At 37.6% G+C, this 22,948-nt stretch overlaps 1 protein-coding gene across 2 annotated transcripts in view; it reads left to right on the forward strand.

Annotated features, from left to right (window-relative positions):
* The first annotated feature begins 2,621 nt into the window (after window positions 1–2,621).
* The window catches only part of RRAGB (Ras related GTP binding B), a 58,336-nt gene continuing 38,009 nt past the window's right edge, over window positions 2,622–22,948 (forward strand). The window contains exons 1-5 of one of the 2 annotated variants that reach the window (XM_007453728.1): window positions 2,622–2,772; window positions 3,591–3,624; window positions 6,339–6,438; window positions 10,779–10,862; window positions 13,004–13,070. In XM_007453728.1, coding sequence (XP_007453790.1) covers window positions 2,681–2,772; window positions 3,591–3,624; window positions 6,339–6,438; window positions 10,779–10,862; window positions 13,004–13,070 — 377 coding nt within the window. In that variant the 5' untranslated portion in view covers window positions 2,622–2,680. The remainder of the gene's footprint in view (window positions 2,773–3,590; window positions 3,625–6,338; window positions 6,439–10,778; window positions 10,863–13,003; window positions 13,071–22,948) is intronic. The other variant, XM_007453729.1, reaches the window with a different exon arrangement.

Here is a 22,948-nt window from a genome sequence, read left to right on the forward strand (position 1 = left end):
ACTTGCAACACCTAAAAAATAGCATATTAATTTATGTTTCTTTGCTTTTGCAAATACTTCTTCTTTTGCTTGTAATACTCTTTTTTCTTTCTTAAATGGTTTATCCATATTTTCTTCAAAGAAGCTAATCACGGGAATCATCTATTTTTGAGATTCTTCCCAACTATTTTTTACGTTTCTCATGAAACCTCCTTTCCCCCTTTTCCATTCCTACAGTACTTATCACACTATAGTTTAATTTTCTTTTTATTTACTTTTTCCTATCTAGACTGAAAGCTCCTTGAAAGAAGGGATCATGGCTTGATCTCTGTGTTCACAGTGCCTAGCATATGCACTCAATGAAGATTTGTTGAATAAGTGACAAATGAATATAAAGTAGAATATGAAAGCATATGTACTAGTATACATATGTACACTCAAAATTTTGAAAGTGATTCTGTTTTGACTAAATATGAGATAATTTTTCCTTTTAGTACCCTCCTTAGTTTGTATTTCGAGAAATAATGTGTACATATGCAGTTCTTAAGGTGGAAAAATCATTAATATAAAAATTCACTGTTGAATGAGTTAAACAAACTCAGCAAAAGAGATCAGATTTGTGGTTACAGAGGCCAGGCCAGGCGGGAAGTGGGGGGAGGAGGAATTGGATGAAGGCTGTCAAAATGTACAAACTTCCAGTTATAAGACAAGTAAGCACTAAGGATGTAATGTACAACATGATAAATATAATTGACACTGCTGTCATACTTGAAAGTTTTTAAGAGAGTAAATTTTAAGAGTTCTCACCAAAAGAAAAAAAATTTTTTCTATTTCTTTAATTTGGTATCTATATGAGATGAAGGATGTTCACTAAACTTATTGTGATAATCATTTCACAGTGTATGTAAGTCAAATCATTATGCTGTACACCTTAAACTTATACAGTGCTGTGTGCCAATTACATCTCAATAAAACGGGAAGAAAAAAATAATAAAATGACTTCCTGGTTTGGGACTCAGGGTCTTTCACCACACAGGAAAAATTAGAACAGGAGCTGGTTTGGGGTCGGGTGGTAGAGAGGAGGAAGAAGATTTAGCAAGTGATAGGGCTAAGGTATCATGGTCAGAATACAATGAATTTTTCTTGAGGCATATCAGTTGTGGTAAGAAAGGATCATATAGGAGGGTAAATGGGGATGTCTGGGGGCAAGACAGCACCCCATTTTTGTCCAGTTTCCCTTTCCTTCCTTCTTTCCTTCCTTCTCTCCCTCCAGTCCTTCTTTCTTTTCTTTTCAAGGAATATGTACATGTGGTTTAAATACATAAATATACAAATATATATATGTGGTTTAAATATATATATATATATATATCTCACAAAAGAGAATAAGATGGAAAGCAACAGTCCCCTCACTTCCTATCTCCTGCCCCTCTCCAGAAGCAACCCCTTTAAACTACTTCAGCCGTTTTTTCTTGTAGTCTCTGTATCTAAATACAGTATGTATATGCCTACCAGTAGTCCTTCAATCATCAACTCTAGATTTTGTCTATTGACTTTTACTATGGTGTATGATAATTCATTTCCCTTTCAGTTTTAAAGTGGGGAGATAAGTAAGTCCCAAATTTCCTGATGAATCCCTGATTCCAGCAATCATTACTTTTATTGAGCACTAAGTGAAAGACACAGTTGTAATCACTTTGGATGTATTAACTCATTTAATTACAAGCCCAGTTACAAGGACGGGGCTAATAACAAAAACAGGGAAACAAAGATTTAAAAAACAGGGAGAAAAAGAGACAATGCTAGGCTTTCCCCACTGTAAAACGTTAAGGGTGAATGAAATAGGAGTTAGGAGAAAAAAAAAAAAAAAAAAAAAGGCCAGCTTTGAGGCACTAAAATTGCAACCGGCTCCTTTAATTCCCCGCGGCAGGCGGGGCGTGGCGCCAGGTGGCCTACAATGAATGCCCCTTCAAGCTGGCAGCGCCCTACCAAGCCTGTGGCTTTCTAAGAGCCCGGGCCACGTGACGGCGACAGGCGGCGCTCTTTCTCCGTGCAATCTCTATGGTACTCTTCTCAGCCCACCCGCCCCTAGGGAAGCGGCAGTCACGTGACAAGCTCCGGGTTTACGGCAGGTGTCCACGTGACCCTGGCCTGCAGTAGGGTGGCTGCGGTGAGGTACCTGCGCTCGTGAAGGGTGGGTGGTTAGGTCGTAGCCACCGCAACCTCCGGCGGACTCTCCCGAGCGGCCAGGCTCGGGAAAAACGAGCCGACCGAGGCATTCATCGCTTAGTGCCTACGGCACGGGTCTGTTCTTTATGCCACCTCCGCCTTCCTCGTCCCCACCTCTTTTCGGGTGAAGTCCCCTTTGGGTTTCGAGACCTTGGGGCCTGAGGCCCAAACTCGAAACGAACCCCCCACCCTTCCCTCTTTCCTTCTCATCTTCCATCTCTTCCTTTGCATCACCGAATCACTTAGCCGTTGAGCTGGCCAGCTCGGTGGTGCCTTGAGGCCAAGTTCGAGGCGGTAAAGGTAACGGTGGGGAAAGCAGCCCCCCAGTGGACAAAGGTGGAGGCAAGACTAGAGCAGGCCTAAGGGCCACAGGCAAGGAGAATAGGCGGCTGAGGGGGTGAACAGGAAAAAAAAAAAAAACACAGAGAGAGTACTGCGGATTTAGAAGGGACTGGAAAGGACTTGTTGCACAATGGAAGAATCTGGCTCTGAGAAAAAGATGGAGAAAGAGAATCTGGGGACAAGAATGGATCCTCCCATAGGGGAACCGGAAGGATCGCTTGGGTGGGTGAAGGGTATTAAGTCAAACCTGGAAGGGAGGGGGCAGGGGGGACGTTCTAACTGAAGAGAGTATTGTGAATTAGAATACCCCACCTATGATAAATTCTTTCGATTTACCAGTAAGGTTGCTTTTGGTGATTGGATAAACTAGTAAGAGGTCTGGTTGCTAACTGGGGAGAAACAGTCCTTAGGACAGGCCTGATATCACTCCGGGGAGGGGCAAGTGTTCTAATTGAGGAGGCAGTTCTGAATTGCTTTGAATTGTTAATAAAGGAGATTTTATGTCATCATGTTGACGATAAGACTAGGAAGAGGGTTGGCTTTTCCTGGGCAGAGATCAGTGGCTCGAGAGTGCTTTCTGTGACAGTTTATACCTGAATTTGAGAATTTATATACTTTGTGCCTGTGATGAGTGAAATATGACTTGGAAGGGCAGCTGAAGGACTTAAGATTTTTAGGAATATGCTGACTTTGAAAAACAGGATATTCAAATATGACAATATTGTTTGATTTATTAAAGCATTTGTAAATATTGCTTTGATAAATTTTTTAAGGTGATAAAAAATTGCATCTTGAATTTTAATGGCTCATTTATATTCCTAAATAAATCTTCCTAGTAGCTATTTCCTGAGCACATAATTAGGGGAGAGGAAGCATAAACCCAGTTTTATAATTTAGGAAAATGAGGGCCTCTACCTGAGGTCCCCCACACAGCTGTACTCAGCTGTTGTACTAAATGTGCTCTTTTGCACCTCTACGTTAATTCCAATTTCTAAGGCAACTGGATTATGGAAACTCTGTCTTTTGGTTTATATCTGCAGGTGGGTGCTACCAAATACAGCCATGAAGAAAAAGGTAAGACATGTTAGGTACATCAAAAACATGAAGGTTAAGGTAAGAAGGTACTGTTCAGGAAGCATATTTGTGGTCATATCTGCCATCTTTCCCTGACTGTTGTAGGAACCTTCTACATGTTCTCCCTGACTCTTGTCCCCTTCTTTGTTATCAGATTTAATTTTTCTAATATAGAAATCTAAGTACGTCATTCACATACTTAAGAACTTTTTGTAACTTCCTGAAGCCCGTAGAATACAATCCAAAAGATTTCATCTCATAGAATGCCCTTTAAAAATCTATTCCTGACTAAACCATCAGCCACACCTTTGTACCCTATCATAGCCATGCAGAATCTGTTTTTCTCCAAGTTTACAAATTAATTTGCATTTTGTGCAAGCCATACACACACACTACACAGGCCTCTGCTTGCACATTTATGTTGAACCCAACTCAAATGTTATCACTATTAGGTTTCATGTGAGTTCTACAAATGGAATTGAACACTCCTTCCCTTGTGCTCTTATGGTACTGTGCCTCACCTTGGGGTTTAAGAAGAATCGATAAGGGCACAGTTCTAGAGTAAGTTTCTGAATCTTCTGGGCTTTCAGTTTCTCCATTTATAAAATGGTGATAATAAGATTACCTGTCTCATAGAATTATTATGAAAGTTTTAAACAAGCAAATGCAGGTAGAACACTTAGATTAGTACTTAATACAGTCAGCCTTGATAAGTCTTGCATAAGCTATTAAAGTAAGATTTCTTAAACAACAAAAGCTCATAAAAAAGAATGAAATATTGCCATTTGCAGCAATATGGATGGACCTAGAGAATATTATGTTTAGTCAAATAAGTCAGAGAAAGACAAATGCTATATGATATCACTTATATATGGAATCTAAAACATAATACAAATGAATCTATATACACAATAGAAACAGACTCACAGACAGAAAACAAACTAGTGGTTACAAAGGGGAGAGAGACAACTTAGAGGTATGAGAGTAACAGACACAAACTACTATACACAAAATACATAAGCAACAAAGATTTACTGTATAGCACAGGCAATTATACCCAATATCTTGTAATAACCTATAATGGAATATAATCTGCAAAAAGAATGAATCACTGTGCTGTACACCTGAAACTAACACAATATTGGTAATCAACTATACTTCAATTAACAAAAAAAAAGAAATACACTGTATTTAGCCTTAACTTTATCTAATAAGTCAGTTACATAACTTCAGTTTGCTAAGGAAATGTTCTTGATGAGCCGGTCTAAAGTTGCTATCAACAAGGATGCCTAAAAATACCAGAAATTTGTAAATGATAAAGAATAAAAGCAAAACGTTTCTCTAACAACTTTAGACTATCTCCTCAGTAATGTTTCCTTAGTGAGATAAAGTTATCTAGCTAAATAGATTAAGCCTGAGTGCAGTACCCTTTTATTAATACTCCCTATATTTGTAATTAGAAATTTTTATAAAATATCTTGGAATTGAAGATAGAACATGTATCCTCTCATTTGAAAATCAAGGTAATTGGAATTATATTTCATAAATTTTGAGTTAGAAAAGACTCTTAAAAGTTACCTCACCCAATTTCCCCCCTAGTGCAAGAATCTACAGCATCTTTGATAGGTGTTTTTTCTGTCTTCATTAAATGCTGTCATTGACAAGAAGGTGTTTACCTTCACCCTTTCCATTATTAAAAAATTGCTTGTTTTATATCTTTGTTTTGATAGCTTGCTCATTCTTTTGATGAACATATTTTCAGCATCTGTTATATGTTAGGCACTGGAAACTCAAAGGGGCTTTTCCCTTCCATTCAGGCACACAGAGTCTTGTGAGAGACCAAAAAACAAATTGGATAACTGCAGTGCATTATGGTCTTAGCAGTGTCATAAGAGTGTCATGGGAAGACAGAGGTGAAATACATCTAAGCCAGCCTAGGGCATTGGGATCAGAGAAGTTCTTGAGATGATTACTGAACCAAGACTTGAAGGGTAAGTGGAGCTTAGCTGAAGGAAGAAAAGGGAGTGGAAAGTTACTGGCAGAGAGTTCAGCATGAAAAAAAAGACCTGGAGCAATCAAAGGGACTACAAGCAGTTCAGTTCAGTATGGCTGGACTCAACAAGTTCCAGGCTAGGAGCGTCAGAAGATGAGGGCAGAGGAGTAGATAAGCCAGATCAAGGAAGGTCTTATATGTAGTTTAAAGACTTGATCCTGTAGGCAATGGGACGCTCTTGAAAATAAAAGAGTAATTAATGGAACAAAATCATGAAGGTAAGTAAAAGGGATGAAATTAAGGGCAGAGGTGGTCAGGTTGATCCTGAGGAGGAGAAAGAACTTTCAGTTATACTGAAATACTCTGCCAGATAGCTCAGTGCATAAAACATTACATTATGAGAGTTCCTCTCAAGTTGATATTTTGCTAACATAGTACTGAATGCATGATAGTATATATTAATAGCATAATAAATTCACTGTGATTCTATCACCAAGAGAATGTGTGACTCATGACAGGCAAGTGGCTGGCCTCTGGAATTCTCAGTACCTCTGCATTCACCACTGGTCAGAGAACTAGTCAGTTACAAGTGTCGACTCTATGTTATTAGTACTGTAACTTCAGTGAAACATCAAGTGCAAGAGAGAAATAGATCCCTTTAGACTTGATTTGCTCTTGATCGCTGACTTCCTTCCTTTCTTTTTTCCCATTTTGTCCTTAGGTGCTGTTGATGGGTAAAAGTGGGTCTGGTAAGACCAGCATGAGGTCTATTATCTTTGCAAATTATATTGCAAGAGACACACGTCGCCTTGGTGCAACAAGTAAGATGTTTTATCTTATTGTAAAGTCAGGTGATCTTAATAATTCGCATAACACACTTGGTTGCAGTAACTTGGGGATGCAGAGATTGACAGATTTGTTTTTGAGCATGTTTCCTTTTTTTTCATTCCTTCTCAGAAGGATGTAACCTAATTCTGGTTACTACTGCTTGCTCTCTTGGGGAGGTTCTTTCCTTTCTAGGTTGCTTACCTTGTCCAGCTTCGTTTTTATCCTGCTCTTTCTCAACAAGCATAGGGGTCCTTTTGTTTGTTCACGTTTTAGGAGGGGGAGGGTGTTTGTTTTTAAGTTATTATATAAACAGAAATTAATTTATAGGCATTAACAAGCATAACATTAAAATCTAAGATTTTATAAAGCAGTAGTCCTAGTCTTCATTAAAAGGTAAATTATTGGGTTTGGGAGGCTGTCAGAGGGAGGTTACCCAGATCTGTACTCTGCTACTTCTCTTCCTGGATACATACAGATGTTTTCTTTGGAGTTACAGCTTTGACTTGAGAAATGTTTCCTTGCCCTTTATGGTTTGAATGTTAAATCTGGTTTCTTAGTATAGGCTAGCTGGGCTGCCATGGCTGCCAGTTCAGTGGATCTATGCTCCTGGGAGACCCTTTCTGTCTTTAGGCTATAACGCCTTTTCATTTTGTAGCACCTAAGGATTTCTGGATTCTTCCTTGGTCCTTGGCCTCTAGGTGACAAAAACCATTGCTCTACCTGGCTTTCAAATTTTCCTGATCTGGGTTGCTAGCATCTTGGACACTTTTAGGGACAAGCCACCCACTACTTCATAAGGTATCTCTGGTTTCAAGAACAACATACATTTTTAAAACACCCTATGTTCCAGAACCTAGGATACAAAAGAGAAGGGAACCTCATTTCTGTTCTTAACGTGCTTGGAGTGTAGAATAGACTCTCATAATTAGGGAAGCTTTAATGATTAGAAAGTTATTTCTTAGAGCCCTGAATCTATTTCCATTTATTTTTGTTAGCTGGTACCCTTTCTGTTCTCTTGAGCCTCTGCAAATATTTTAGTATGATTAATGTCTCAATCTATCCTAGCCATTCCTTGCCTCCAAAATCTTATCTTCCTTAAGTTAAATATCTCCAGGTCCTTAATCTATTCCTCGTTTGACATCATTTTGAAGCATTTTAAAGGACTTGTTAGAATATGTCTATATTTTTTTAGTGATGAGACTTAAATGAAGATGTGGTCTAATCAGAGCAGAGTAAGACTGTTACATCTCTTGTTCTATAGGCATCACACTACTGTTAGCACGGTCTAGCCCCTACTCTCCTGTGGAGCAGCCTTCATCATACTGAGTCATACTAAAAAAAAGAAAATTCCTTTTCACATATATTTTTATTAAAACAATATATCCTCCTGATTCTTGTGAAGTTAATATTTTGAACCTAAGAATAAATGCTTATCTCTATTAAATTATTCAGTTTTGATTGTTTTAGCCCATGAAAGGTTAACTTAATTCCAGAACAAGTTACTATCTCACTAGGACTCAGTTTCCTTATCCATAGAAAAGGGGTTGGATCCTATTTTCATTTTAGCTACTTATTCTCTCATTTGATATGTTAGCTCTCCTTCCTAGCTTTGTGCAGTTTGTAAACTTGATAAGCATCTCATCTAGTTTTCATCTAAGTCATTTATCAAAACTTTTGGTCAGGACAGGGTCCTATGGCCTGTTGTGCCTCAAGAGACTTCCTTCTAGAAAGTACCTGCCCAAACTTCTCCCTGTTGTGGATTTTATTTTTTTTCTATTTTTCCAAGTTTAATACCTAGACCTAATAATCACATGGTTTCAGTAGATCAGAGGAAGCTAATGTTTATTGTATGGTGTTTTATTTACTTTAGTTCTCATATTAACTTCATTTTAATAGGTGAAGAAAGTATGACTTAGAAGTTAAGATCACGCAACTCATAAGTGTTAGAGCTAGAATGTCAATCTATGCTCCTGCTTTATTCAATGTTCTACAGCCACAATTCCTGGCAGACTTCTTTCTGTTTATGTTTTAAATTCTGCACATTTCATTGATGTACTTTTTTCTAGTCCAATTAATATTTTTGTTTTTAGCTAATCAGCACAGTTGATTGACTACCTAAGTCTGGTGAATAGTCTTAAAACCCAAATTTCAGAGCTAGTCAAGCTATTTAGTAGTTTTGAAATAATCTAGCAGATTTGTTAAAAAGTTATAAACAGAATGTTGCAAATTATGTGAATCCTATACATGAAGCAGGCCATTTGTTTTAACAAGTGTTTTTCTGGAGCCTCCTGTGGATGGGACAAGGCTCTTGACCTTAAGAATATCTCAAGTGGGACCTTTATCAATAATACTTTGTTAGTAAGTGCTGTATTTCTTAAAGGTGATAAAAGTATACTTCAAAATATTATGTTGGCCTGATGCTTTAGTGTATCACTAGCTAGTCTGTCATTGCTGAAGAAAGGTCTTGGTTCTACTTGCTAAACTTATAGACTAATTAAAAATACATATAGTGTATTGATTTTTACTTACTATTTTTGTGAAGTTGCTGATTTTCTTTAAAAGTAGTGAAAGAGTACTTATTCTAAAATATTATATCACTTTGAAGGTTTTAGTGTTTCTCTAGTTTGTCAATGCTGAAAAAAGTCCAGGTTCATTTTGTTAAACTTAGAGTGTACTGTGTTTTGAAATTTGAAGTAAGGATACAGAATGGTGGTATTCATTTATCAGGGGGCTGTTAAAATGTGTTTGTTGGAATAGTAAACTTGTCGATAAAAATGTGATTATGAAGCATTTTAGTCTCAAACACTGTTGACGGCTCCAAGATTTCCTGCCTTCTCAAAATTCTCTGATCCCTTGGCTTTTATTTAATGCTTTATTACCCTGGTTTTATTCCTTTATCTTTAACCATCCCTTCCTTTTAAAAAAATAAATATTTTCTTCTTTCTGCCCCATAAGTGTATGTGATTTCCCAAAGCTCTGTTCTTGCTTCTTTTCAGTTGCTGTTGTGATAGCAGGACAGGAAGATTATGAGAGCCAGAGGGCCCTATAGGAGACCCGAGACTAAAGAGGGAGGCAGAAATTGGGGGTTAGATCATAAAATGCCCTGTAAGCCAAGTCAGGTTGTTTAAACTGAGGGTAGAAGGCAACCCTTAGAGAGTTTCAAACAGAAAAGTAATATGGTCAGATTTCAATATTTTTAATTTTCAATTTTAATTAGAAAAGTAATACTTGTGAAAGATTCAAACACTGCAGAATTGTAGAAAGTCTACTCTGTCCCTCATTCTCAGGCCTACTTCCTAGGGACAACCACCATTAGTAATTTGAGGTTATCCTTTTGGCCTTATGTTTTCTGGGTATATACAGTAATATATAGACAGAAACATGTTATTTTTTTTCTTTTTAAAGAAGAATGAAATGAAATCTGCACTGTGGAGAGATCATTATACCTGTAATATAGAGGATAGATTGGAGGGAGGCAAGGGAAGAAACCGATTGACAGATTAGGGAACTGTTTTTAGTAGACCAGGTAAGAGAATATAGGGGCTTAACTTGGGTTAGGGTGGTAATAGTGGATATGGTGAGAAGTAAATGGATTTGGGATATTTAAAAGGTAGAGTCAATATGACTTGCTGGTAGGTTTGGGGGGAATGATGGGGGGAAGAGTGGAATCAAGGATGAAACTTAGTGTTTGGCTTAGGCATCTGGTTAAATTCACTGAGTTAAGGAGGACTGAAAAAGGAATAGATTTTGTGGGAAGAATGGGCAGATGATGAGTTATATTTGGATACACTGAGTTTGGGATACTTGTGGTTTATGCAAGTAAAGATGTCCAGTATATGATTCAGAAAGGGAAGAGAGAAATCTGTATTATAGATACATGTTTATGGATTATCAGTATCCAAATGGTAAATAAGATTATATGAATTGATTAGCTTGCCTGGCGGAAAGAATACAAAGAGAGAAGAGTAGGTGGCCAAAGATGGAATCCTGAAGAACTCCGGCATTTAAGGGACAGAAAGAAGAATAGGAGCCTGTGAAAGAGGACCTGCCAGAGAGGTTATAGGTAATGCTCTCAGAGGCCAGGAGAAGAGAATTTTTTGAGAAGAGAGTAGTCAACAGTGTCATGCTGCAGAAAGTAAGACAAGGACTAAAAAGTCCATTGGATTTGGTAATGGGGCCATTGGTCACTTGATGAGAGCAATTTCTATGATATGGGAGTAGAAACCAGATTTCTATCCCATGTGCTCCATATCTAAACAGTCGCTGAATCCTGTCACTTCTTTTATTATTGTCTTTCCCTTTCTCAGTAGCACTTCTTTCCATTTTTTTTTAGTACTAGACCGTTTACATAGTCTTCAAATTAATAGCAGTTTGAGCACCTACTCTCTCGTAGACTCTGTTGGAAATACAAAGACATGTAAGATATGATTCCTTTTCCAAGGAGGGGGAAGTAAAGGGGAGAAGGGAAGTAGTTTGAGCACCTACTACGTGCCAGGCACTTGATGTATGATAATTCCTGTAATCCTCAGTAATGTGAGGTCAATAGTATGCCTCCCACCTTTTTTTTAACAGAAGAGGAAACTAATACTCAGAGGTTAAGTGACTTACCCAAGGTCACACAGAGAGGTAGAGCTGATATTTGAACTAAGAGCTGTTTGACTCCAATGTCCATGTTTTTTTTTAAGTAATGCTTTGCTGCTTATGATCTAGTTTATGAGAAGATAAAATTGCACAGAAGTTAGATAGTAGTCAATTTAAGCAACAGCTTCAAGGTAGTCATAGAAGGAACACCACTGTGTGATGTTTAACTGTTACATAAATTGTAAAGATGATAATTGCTAGACTTTGAGAAATGTCCAGGATAAGAATTTTCATTATTGTTCCTTGTGATTTTTAGTGCCTGGCAGAGAGTAGATGCTTAATAAATGTTTAAATGAATTCAGAGGGAGTGATGATGGTAAGTGGGGGTGGCCAAGGTAGGGCTTTTAGAGGAGGTGGGATTTAAGCTGGGTCATAGAAGATGAATCTAACTTTGGAAGAAAGGTGGGGAGGACTTTCTAGGCAGATGGACACAGTAGGCAAAGTAAAGGGTGGGGAGGGAGGTGTAAGGCAGAGGTCGCAAACAGGCAGCCCGTATGCTGGATAAGGCCTGTAGATGTGTTTTGTTTGGCCTGTGTAATGTTTTAGAAAAATTGGAATTAATTATCAATATGTAAAAGTTTCCATAAAAAATCTGGATTTCCTACTACTATTGAAAAATTTAAAGATCTGGTAATCCTGAGCCCACGTTCCTACATGGCAAATGAACTAGAGCTGTGTAACTGCTACCCACTCCATCGTCCCCTTGGGTGGATATTTACTCTCCATACATGATCATCTTCACTCTTGTACGTTTACCGGCCTGGCTCCTATTAGCAAGTTTGCGACCCCTGATGTAAGGTATGTTGGAGGTTGGGGTGGTAGAGGGGTTTGGGAGGACTATGAATAAACCAAATTGGACTGGAGCGAAAGTCTTCGTTAATGTGAATCATTGGGGAACATAAAGGTAGATTGGAAGCCAAATTCTGAAGGACCTTGAATGCCCCACGTGTAGGTATGGAGGAGCCATTGAAAGTTTTTTGAATGGGGAGTGACATGTTCAAAGTAGTGTTAAGAAGATGAATCTTGCAGTAGCCTATAGGATGAAGTAAAGTGAGTAAGGCTTCCTGGTGGGAGGTAATTAGGGAGCTACTGTAGTTGTATAGGCTTGAGAAGGTAAGGGCCTTCCTTAATGTTAGTAGCAGGTTGTAAAACAAAGAGTGGAATTAAGAGAGATTGCAAAGGAATAGCAATGAATTGAATGTGGAAAGAGGAGTCAAAAATGACCCCCTCGGGCTTCCCTGGTGGCGCAGTGCTTGAGGGTCCGCCTGCCGATGCGGGAGACGCGGGTTCGTGCCCCGTTTCGGGAGGATCCCACGTGCCGCGGAGCGGCTGGGCCCGTGAGCCGTGGCCGCTGGGCCTGCGCGTCCGGAGCCTGTGCTCCGCAAATGGGAGAGGCCGCAACAGTGAGAGGCCCGCATAACGCAAGAAAAAAAAAAAAAATGACCCCCTCAAAATGGGAAAATGGTAGGGTCATTAACCAAAATAGGAAATCAACAGAGGGAGCAAGTTTGGTTATGTTTTATGTTTGTTTTGTATTTGGTTTTTGTTGTCTTTTTTTAATTTTTAAATTTTTTGTGGAGGGTGTTTATGGGTCAGAAAAGAGCTATTAAATGGTATATGTCTCTGTCTTACATGTTGAAATTTTAACAGTATTATAATTGGAGATTTTTTCTGCTCTAAGCACTAAAACAACTAAAAAGTAAAACGACTTATGTGAGAGCCAGTTCTGTAGCTCAGGGTAGTTTAGGTGCCCACCTTGCCACTAAACCACACCACTAAGCTGAAAGTCACCTTCTTGTTGTAGCTTTGAGCATTTCACTCCACTTTGGTCCTTCTAAATTCCATGGGTTAGCATGTTGCTTATTTTGTTTCATCTTGCATGCTACAATTACTAGATTTGTCATGTTTGTCTTCCAGTTGATGTAGAACATTCTCATGTTCGATTTCTGGGAAACCTGGTATTGAACCTGTGGGACTGTGGTGGGTAAGTACCATCTGCTTAATTCTTCATGAGGCCAATGTCAATAATCATGGCATGTAGTATAATCAGCACAGAGAATACATTAAAGTAACTATCATTTGTAATAGCTACATTAGATAGAAATTACTTCAGAATTGGCACTTGATTAAACAAAGATCTCTGACTTTCATGTCATTGTGAAAATGCCCTCTGTATGTGACATGTTTAAGCAGCACTCACACAAGCTGTATCTAGGTATCTGTAGTATGGGATCGAACATTCTTCTCTTTTTCTGGTGAAGAAATTAGGTTTCTATCTCAGGTGGCCTAACACCAGTCCTAAGCTCTTAGCCATCACACCATACCGCCTCATTCTTTGTTATTTCAATAATTATCTTCAGGCAGTCTAAGCACTGTTGATTGGACCTCAGTTCTCCAGCTGAGTTTCCCAAGGTTGGAGGAATAGGAGACAGTTTTTCCTCTCATGTCCAGGACACTTCCAGAATATCCTATCATAAATACACATTCACTGTGCATATGGTGCTCCCTTGCATCTCTGTACTGAAGCAGCAACATGTAGTGCACAGTGGTTAGGAGCCTAAGTTATGGAGTTAGATTGGGGTTTGTATCTCAGCTCTGTTAGCTGTGTTATCTTGGATAGATCATTTAAACTCTCTGAGCTACAGTTTCTTCATCTGTGCAATAGGAATAATGATAGTACCAACTCGTATGGTTGTTTTGATGATTAAGATTATATATATATGTGTGTGTATATAATATATACATTATATATATATATATATATATATATATAATCTCAAGAGTACCTACAAAATAAATAAATGTTATAATTAGCTCAGTGTCTCCCTGCTCCTCGTATAGAGCCAGCCATGGAGTAGGTGCTCAATGAATATTTGTTGAAAGAATAACAAATAAGAAAATGACTTCCTTATTGCTAGCAGATGGATAACACCCTAGTAGCTTTCTGCATGTAAATCCTTCCTCAGTATCATTGCTTCCAATTCTGTAATCTGTGTCATCAGATTAGTTCAAGTCCTTTGCTTTTAGGCACTAACATTATTGTCATTTTTACAGATAAGGCACAGCTATTTAATACCAAAGTATAGGACTAGAAGCTAGGTTCATGATTTTTTTTTAAAGGAATTGCTGTTTATTGAGAGCATGCTATATGCCAGGTTTCATGCTAGATTCTTTCCTGTAGGAAAGAAAATCTATAGATTTTCAGGATAGCCTCCAGAAATGTAGAAAATTAAATTCACCAGAAACCCCCACCCCAGTTCACTGATTATTCTGGTTTTCTAGAAATCTGTTCAACATTCATTCAGCAAACATCTATTGATCACCTACCATGTACCACACAGTGAGCAAAGCATTGAAAGTTGCACCATAGTAGATTAACATACACAGTATTTGGTGGCTATGACAAAAACCTTCAAAGTAAATATAATCTTTTTTCTTTCCTTTATTTATTTAGTTGTTTTATTTTTGTGTAGTTTTTAAGATTTAATTTTTGTGGAGGTAACATTGGTTTATAACATAAGTTTCATGTGTACAACATTATATTTCTACTTCTGTATATGCTGCAGCATGCTCACAACCAAAAATTTAGTTTCTATCCATTCATCAGCATACAGTTGACCACCTTTACCCTTTCTTCCCTCCCCGCTGCCCCTTTCCCTCTGGTAACCACTACTCTGTTCTCTGTATCTATGGGTTTGTTTTTGTTTTATTTAGTTTGTTTATTTTATTTATTGTTTGTTTGTTTTTTATATCATGGGTGAGATCATATGGTGTTTGTCCATCTGACGTATTTCACTTAGCATAATACCCTCAAGATCCATCCATGTTGTTGCAAATGGCAAGTTTTCATTGTTTTTATGGCTGAGTAGTAGTACATTGTATATAGATACCACATCTTTTTTTTTTTTCCTAGTACAGTACTTTACTTCTTTAGAGCAGTTTTGGATTCACAGCAAAATTGAAAAAAAAGTATAGATATTTCCCATTACCCCCTGTCTCCACATGTGCATAGCCTCTCCCATTATTAACATTCCCCCTCAGAGTGATACATTTGTTACAAGTGATGAACCTACATTGACACATGATTATTACCCAAAGTCTATAGTTTACATTAGGGTTCATTCTTGGTATTGCACATTGGACAAATATATAATGACATGAATCCACCATCATAGTATCATACACAGTAGTTTCACTGCCCTAAAAATCATATGTGCTCTGCCTGTGCATCCCTCCCTCCACCCTAACTCCTGGCAACCATTAATCTTCTTAAAATCTCCATAGTTTTAACTTTTTCAGAATGTCATAAAGTTGGAATCACAGTGTGTAGCCTTTTCATATTGGTGTCTTTTTTTTCCTTATTTTCTTTTTGGCTGCACCACGCAGCATGTGGGATCTTAGTTCTCTGACCAGGGACTGAACACATGTCCGCTGCATTGGAAGCACGGAGTCTTAACCACTGGACCACAGGGAAATCCCCATATTGGCTTCTTTCACTTACTAATGTACATTTTTTTAAATATCTTTATTGCAGTATAATTGCTTTACAATGATGTGTCAGTTTCTGCTTTATAACACAGTGAATCAGTTATACATATACATATGTCCCCATATCTCTTCCCTCTTGCGTCCCTCCCTCCCACTCTCCCTATCCCTCCCCTCTTGGTGGTCACAAAGACCGAGCTGATCTTCCTGTGCTATGCGGCTGCTTCCCACTAGCTATCTGATTTATATTTGGTAGCGTACATATGTCCATGCCACTCTTTCACTTTGTCCCAGCTTGCCCTTTCTCCTCCCCATATCCTCAAGTCCATTCTCTGGTAGGTCTGTGTCTCTATTCCTGTCTTGCCCCTAGGTTCTTCATGACCATTTTTTTCCCTCAGATTCCATATATATGTGTTAGTATACAGTATTTGTTTTTCTCTTTCTGACTTACTTCACTCTGTATGACAGAATCTAGGTCAATCCACCTCACTACAAATAACTCAATTTCATTTCTTTTTATGGCTGAGTAATATTCCATTGTATATATGTGCCACATCTTCTTTATCCATTCATCTGTCGATGGACACTTAGGTTGCTTCCATGTCCTGGCTATTGTAAATAGAACTGCAGTGAACATTTTGTTACATGACTCTTTTGGGATTATGGTTTTCTCAGCGTATATGCCCAGTAGTGAGATTACTGGGTCGTATGGTAGTTCTACTTTTAGTTTTTTAAGTAACCTCCATATTGTTCTCCATACTGGCTGTACCAATTTACATTCCCACCAATAGTACAAGAGGGTTCTCTTTTCTCCACACCCTCTCCAGCATTTGTTGTTTGTAGATTTTTTGATGATAGCCATTCTGACCGGTGTGAGATGATATCTCATTGTAGTTTTGATTTGCATTTCTCTGATGATTACTGATGTTGAGCATTCTTTCATGTGTTTGTTGGCAATCTGTATATCTTCTTTGGAGAAATGTCTGTTTAGGTCTTCTGTCGATTTCTGGATTGGGTTGTTTGATTTTTGATATTGAGGTGTATGAGCTGCTTGCAAATTTTGGAGATTAATCCTTTGTCAGTTGCTTCATTTGCAAAAATGTGCTCGCATTCTGAGGGTTGTCTTTTCGTCTTGTTTATGGTTTCCTTTGCTGTGCAAAAGCTTTTAAGTTTCTTAAGGTCCCATTTGTTTATTTTTGTTTTTATTTTCATTTCGCTAGGAGGTGGGTCAAAAGCATCTTGATGTGATTTATATCATAGATTGTTCTGCCTATGTTTTCCTCTAAGAGTTTTATAGCGTCTGGCCTTACATTTAGGTCTTTAATCCATTTTGAGTTTATTTTTATGTATAGTGTTAGGGAGTGTTCTAATTTCATTCTTTTACATGTAGCTGTCCAGTTTTCACAGCACCACTTATGGAAGAGACTGTCTTTTCTCCACTGTATATTGTTGCCTCCTTTATCAACGATACGGTGACCATATGTGTGTGGGTTTTTCTCTGAGCTTTCTATCTTGTTCCATTGAACTATATTTCTGTATTTGTGCCAGTACCATACTGTTTTGATTACTGTAGCATTGTAGTATAGTCTGAAGTCCAGGAACCTGGTTCCTCCAGCTCCATTTTTCTTTCCCAAGATTGCTTTGGGTATTCGGGGTCTTTTGTGTTTCCATATAAACTGTGAAATTCTTTGCTGTAGTTCTGTGAAAAATGCCACTAGTAGTTTGACAGGGATTGTATGGAATCTGTAGATTGCTATGGGTAGTAGAGTCATTTTCACAATGTTGGTTCTTCCAATCCAGGAACATGGTATATCTCTCCATCTATTTGTATCATCTTTAATTTCTTTCATCAGTGTCTTATAATTTTCTGCATACAGGACTTTTGTCTCTTTAAGTAGGTTTATTCCTAGATATTTTATTCTTTTTGTTGCAATGGTAAATGGGAGTGTTTTCTTAATTTCACTTTCAGATTTTTCATCATTAGTGTATAGGAATGCAAGAGATTTCTGTGCATTAATTTTGTATCCTGCTAGTTTACCAAATTCATTGATTAGCTCCAGTAGTTTTCTGGTAGCCTTTAGGATTCTCTATGTGTAGTATCATGTCATCTGCAAACAGTGACAGTTTTACTTCTTCTTTTCTGATTTGGATTATTTTATTTCTTTTTCTTCTCTGATTGCTGTGGCTAAAACTTCCAAAACTATGTTGAATAAGAGTGGTGAGAGTGGGCAACCTTGTCTTGTTCCTGATCTTAGTGGAAATGGTTTCAGTTTTTCACCATTGAGGATGATGTTGGCTGTGGGTTTGTCATATATGGCCTTTATTATGTTGAGGAAAGTTCCCTCTAGGCCTACTTTCTGCAGTGTTTTTATCATAAATGGGTGTTGAATTTTGTCAAAAGCTTTCTCTGCCTCTGTTGGATGATCATATGGTTTTTCTCCTTCAATTTGTTAATATGGTTTATCACATTGATAGATTTGCGTATATTGAAGAATCCTTGCATTCCTGGAATAAACCCCACTTGATCATGGTGTATGATCCTTTTAATGTGCTGTTGGATTCTGTTTGCTAGTATTTTGTTGAGGATTTTTGCATCTATGTTCATCAGTGATATTGGCCTGTAGTTTTCTTTCTTTGTGACATCCTTGTCTGGTTTTGGTATCAAGGTGATGGTGGCCTCGTAGAATGTTGGCCTCGTAGAATGAATATGGGAGTGTTCCTCCCTCTGCTGTATTTTGGAAGAGTTTGAGAAGGGTAGATTTTAGCTCCTCTCTAAATATTTGATAGAATTCACCTGTGAAGCCATCTGGTCCTGGGCTTTTGTTTGTTGGAAGATTTTAAATCAGTTTCAGTTTCAGTGCTTGTGTTTGGTCTGTTCATATTTTCTATTTCTTCCTGGTTCAGTCTCGGAAGTTTGTGCATTTCTAAGAATTTGTCCATTTCTTCCAGGTCGTCCATTTTATTGGCATAGAGTTGCTTTCAGTAATCTCTCATGATCCTTTGTTTTTCTGCATTGTCAGTTGTTACTTCTCCTTATTCATTTCTAATTCTGTTGATTTGAGTTTTCTCCACTTTTTTCCTTGATAAGTCTGGCTAATGGTTTATCAATTTTGTTTATCTTCTCAAAGAGCCAGCTTTTAGTTTTATTGATCTTTGCTATCATTTCCTTCATTTCTTTTTCATTTATTTCTGAGCTGATATTTATGATTTCTTTCCTTCTGCTAAGTTTGGGTTTTTTTGTTCTTCTTTCTCTAATTGCTTTAGGTGTATGGTTATGTTATTTATTTGAGCTGTTTCTTCTTTCTTGAGGTAGGAATATATTGCTATAAACTTACTTCTTAGAACTGCTTCTGTTGCATCCCATAGGTTTTGGGTCATCATGTGTTCATTGTCACTTGTTTCTCGGTAGTTTTTGACGTCCTCGTTGATTTCTTCAGTGATCTATTGGTTATTTAGTAGTGTATTGTTTAGTCTCCATGTGTTTGTATTTTTTTACACATTTTTTCCTGTAACTGATATGTACTCTCATAGTGTTGAGGTTTGAAAAGATACTTGATATGATTTCAGTTTTCTTAAATTTACCAAGGCTTGATTTGTGACACAAGATATGATCTATCCTGGGCAGTGTTCCATGAGCACTTGAGAAGAATGTGAATTCTCTTGTTTTTGGATGGAATGTCCTATAAATATCATTTAAGACCATCTTGTTTAATGTATCATTTAAAGCTTTTGTTTCCTTATTTATTTTCACTTTGGATGATCTGTCCATTGGTGAAATGGGGTGTTAAATTCACCTACTAAGATTGTGTTACTGTCAATTTCCCCTTTTATAGCTTTTCATAGTTGCCTTATGTATTTAGGTGCTCCTATGTTGGGTGCATAAATATTTACAATTGTTATATCTTCTTGGATTGATCCCTTGATCATTATGTAGTGTCCTTCTTTGTCTCTTGTAATCATCTTTGTTTTAAAGTCTTTTTTGTCTGATATGGGAATTGCTACTCCAGCTTTCTGTTGATGTCCATTTGCATGGAATATCATTTTCCATCCCCCGACTTTCAGTCTGTATGTGTCCCTATGTCTGACGTGGGTCTCTTGTAGACAGCATGTATACGGGTCTTGTTTTTGTATCCATTCAGCTAGTCTGTGTTTTTTGGTTGGAGCATTTAATCCATTTACATTTAAGGTAATTATTGATATGTATGTTCCTAATACCATGTTCTTAATTGTTTTGGGTTGGTTATTGTAGATCTTTTCCTTCTCTTGTGTTTCCTGCCTAGAGAAGTTCCTTTAGCATTTGTTGTAAAGCTGGTTTGGTGGTTCAGAATTCTCTTGGCTTTTGCTTATCTGTAAAGATTTTAATTTCTCAATCAAATCTGAATGAGATCCTTGCTGGGTAGAGTAATCTTGGTTGTAGCTTTTTTCTCCTTCATCACTTTAAATATGTCCTGCCACTCCCTTCTGGCTTGGATAGTTTCTGCTGAAAGATCAGCTGTTAACCTTATGGGGATTCATTTTTGTGTTACTTGTTGCTTTTCCCTTGCTGCTTTTATGGTGTTAGGGTCTAATTTCATTCTTTTACATGTAACTGTCCAATTTTCCTAGCACCACTTATTGAAGAGACTGTCTTTCTCCATTGTGTATCCATGCCTCCTTTGTCATAGATTAGTTGACCACAGGTGCATGGGTTTATCTATGGGCATTCTTTCTTCTTCCATTTATCTATGTTTCTGTTTTTGTGCCAGTACCATATTGTCTTGATTACTTGTAGCTTTGTAGTATAGTCTGAAGTCAGGGACTCTGATTCTTCCAGCTCTGTTTTTTTTCCCACAAGACTGCTTTGGCTATTTGGGGTCTTTTCAGTCTGCATGCAAATTTTAAGATTTTTTTTCTAGTTCTAAGAAAAATGCCATTGGTAATTTGATAGGGATTGCATTGAACCTGTAGATTACGATGGGTAGTATAGTCACTTTCACAGGCTTGATTATTCCAATCCAAGAACATGGTATGTCTCTATCTGTTGGTATCATCTTTAATTTCTTTCATCAGTGTCTTATACTTTTCTGCATACAGGTCTTTTGTCTCCCTAGGTAGGTTTATTCCTAGGTATTTTATTCTTTTTGCTGCACTGGTAAATGGGATTGTTTCTTTAATTTCTCTTTCTGATCTTTCATCGTTAGTGTATAGAAATGCAAGAGATTTCTGTGTATTAATTTTGTATCCTGCAACTTTACCAAATTTATTGATTAGCTCTAGTAGTTTTCTGGTGGCATCTTTAGGATTCTCTGTGTATAGTATCATGTCATCGGCAAACAGTGACAGTTTTACTTCTTCTTTTCCAATTTGGATTCCTTTTATTTCTTTTTCTTCTCTAATTGCCGTGGCTAGGACTTTGAAAACTATGTTGAATAATAGTGGTGCGAGTGGACATGCTTGTCGTGTTCCTGATCTTAGACGATATGCTTTCAGTTTTTCACCATTGAGAATGATATTTGCTGTGGGTTTGCCATATATGGCCTTTATTATGTTGAGGTAGGTTCCCTCTATGTCCAGTTTCTGGAGAGTTTTTATCATAAATCGGTGTTGAATTTTGTCAAAAGCTTTTTCTGCATCTATTGAGATGACTATATGGTTTTTCTTCTTCAATTTGTTAATATGGTGTATCACATTGATTGATTTGCATATATTGAAGAATCCTTGCTCCCTGGGATAAATCCCAATTGATCATGGTGTATGATCCTTTTAACGTTTTGTTTCATTCTGTTTCCTAGTATTTCATTAAGGATTTTTGCATCTGTATTCATCAGTGATATTGGTCTGTAATTTTCTTTTTTTGTAGTATCTTTGTTTGGTTTTGGTATCATGTTTGGTGATGGTTGCCTCATAGAATGAGTTTGGAAGTGTTCCTTCATAATTTTTTGGAAGTGTTTGAGAAGGATGTGTGTTATGTCATTTCTAAATGTTTGATAGAATTCACCTGTGAAGCCATCTGGTCCTGGAGTTCTGTTTTTTGGAATATTTTTAATCACAGTTTCAATTTCGTTATATGTGATTGGTCTGCTCATATTTTCTGTTTTTTCCTGGTTCAGTCTTGGAAGGTTATACCTTTCTAAGAATTTGTCCATTTCTTCCAGGTTGTCCATTTTATTTGCAAAGGGTTGCTTTTAGTAGTCTCAGGATGGTTTGTATTTCTGTGGTGTCTGTTGTAACTTGTCCTTTTTCTTTTCTAATTTTATTGATTTGTGTCCTCTCCCTCATTCTCTTGATATGTCTGGCTAATGGTTTATCAATTTTGTTTATCTTCTCAAGGAACCAGCTTTTAGTTTTACTGATTCTTGCTATTGTTTTCTTTGTTTCTATTTCATTTATTTCTGCGCTGATCTTTATGATTTCTTTCCTTCTGCTAACTCTGGGTTTTGTTTGTTCTTCTTTGTCTAGTTCCTTTAGGTGTAAGTTTAGATTGTTTCTCTGAGATTTTTCTTATTTTTTGAGGTAGGCTTGTATAGATCTACACTTCCCTCTTAGAACTGCTTTTGCTACATCTCATAGGTTTTGGATCATCATGTTTTCACCGTCATATGTCTCTAGGTATTTTTTTTTTTTTAACATCTTTATTGGGGTATAATTGCTTTACAATGGTGTGTTAGTTTCTGCTTTATAACAGAGTGAGTCAGTTATACATATATATATGTTCCCATATCTCTTCCCTCTTTGTCTCCCTCCCTCCCACCCTCCCTATCCCACCCCTCCAGACAGCCACAAAGAACCGAGCCGGTTTCCCTGTGCCATGCGGCTGCTTCCCACTGGCTATCTACCTTACGTTTGTTAGTATATATATGTCCATGTCTCTCTCTCGCCCTAACACACCTCACCCTTCCCCCTCCCCATATCCTCAAGTCTGTTCTCCAGTAGGTCTCTGTCTTTATTCCTGTTTTACCCCTAGGTTCTTCATAACATTTTTTTTTCTTAAATTCCATATATATGTGTTAGCATACGGTATTTGTCCTTCTCTTTCTGACTTACTTCACTCCGTATGACAGACTCTAGATCTATCCACCTCATTACAAATAGCTCAATTTCGTTTCTTTTTATGGCTGAGTAATATTCCATTGTATATATGTGCCACATCTTCTTTATCCATTCATCCGACGGCGGGCACTTAGGTTGTTTCCATCTCCGGGCTATTGTAAATAGAGCTGCAATGAACATTTTGGTACATGACTCTTTCTGAATTCTGGTTTCCTCAGGGTATATACCTAGTAGTGGGATTGCTGGGTCATATGGTAGTTCTATTTGTAGTTTTTTAAGGAACCTCCATACTGTTCTCCATAGTGGCTGAACCAATTCACATTCCCACCAGCAGTGCAAGAGTGTTCC

Source organism: Lipotes vexillifer, unplaced genomic scaffold, assembly GCF_000442215.2.
Source record: "Lipotes vexillifer unplaced genomic scaffold, Lipotes_vexillifer_v1.1 scaffold954, whole genome shotgun sequence".
Taxonomy (NCBI): Eukaryota; Metazoa; Chordata; class Mammalia; order Artiodactyla; family Lipotidae; genus Lipotes; species Lipotes vexillifer.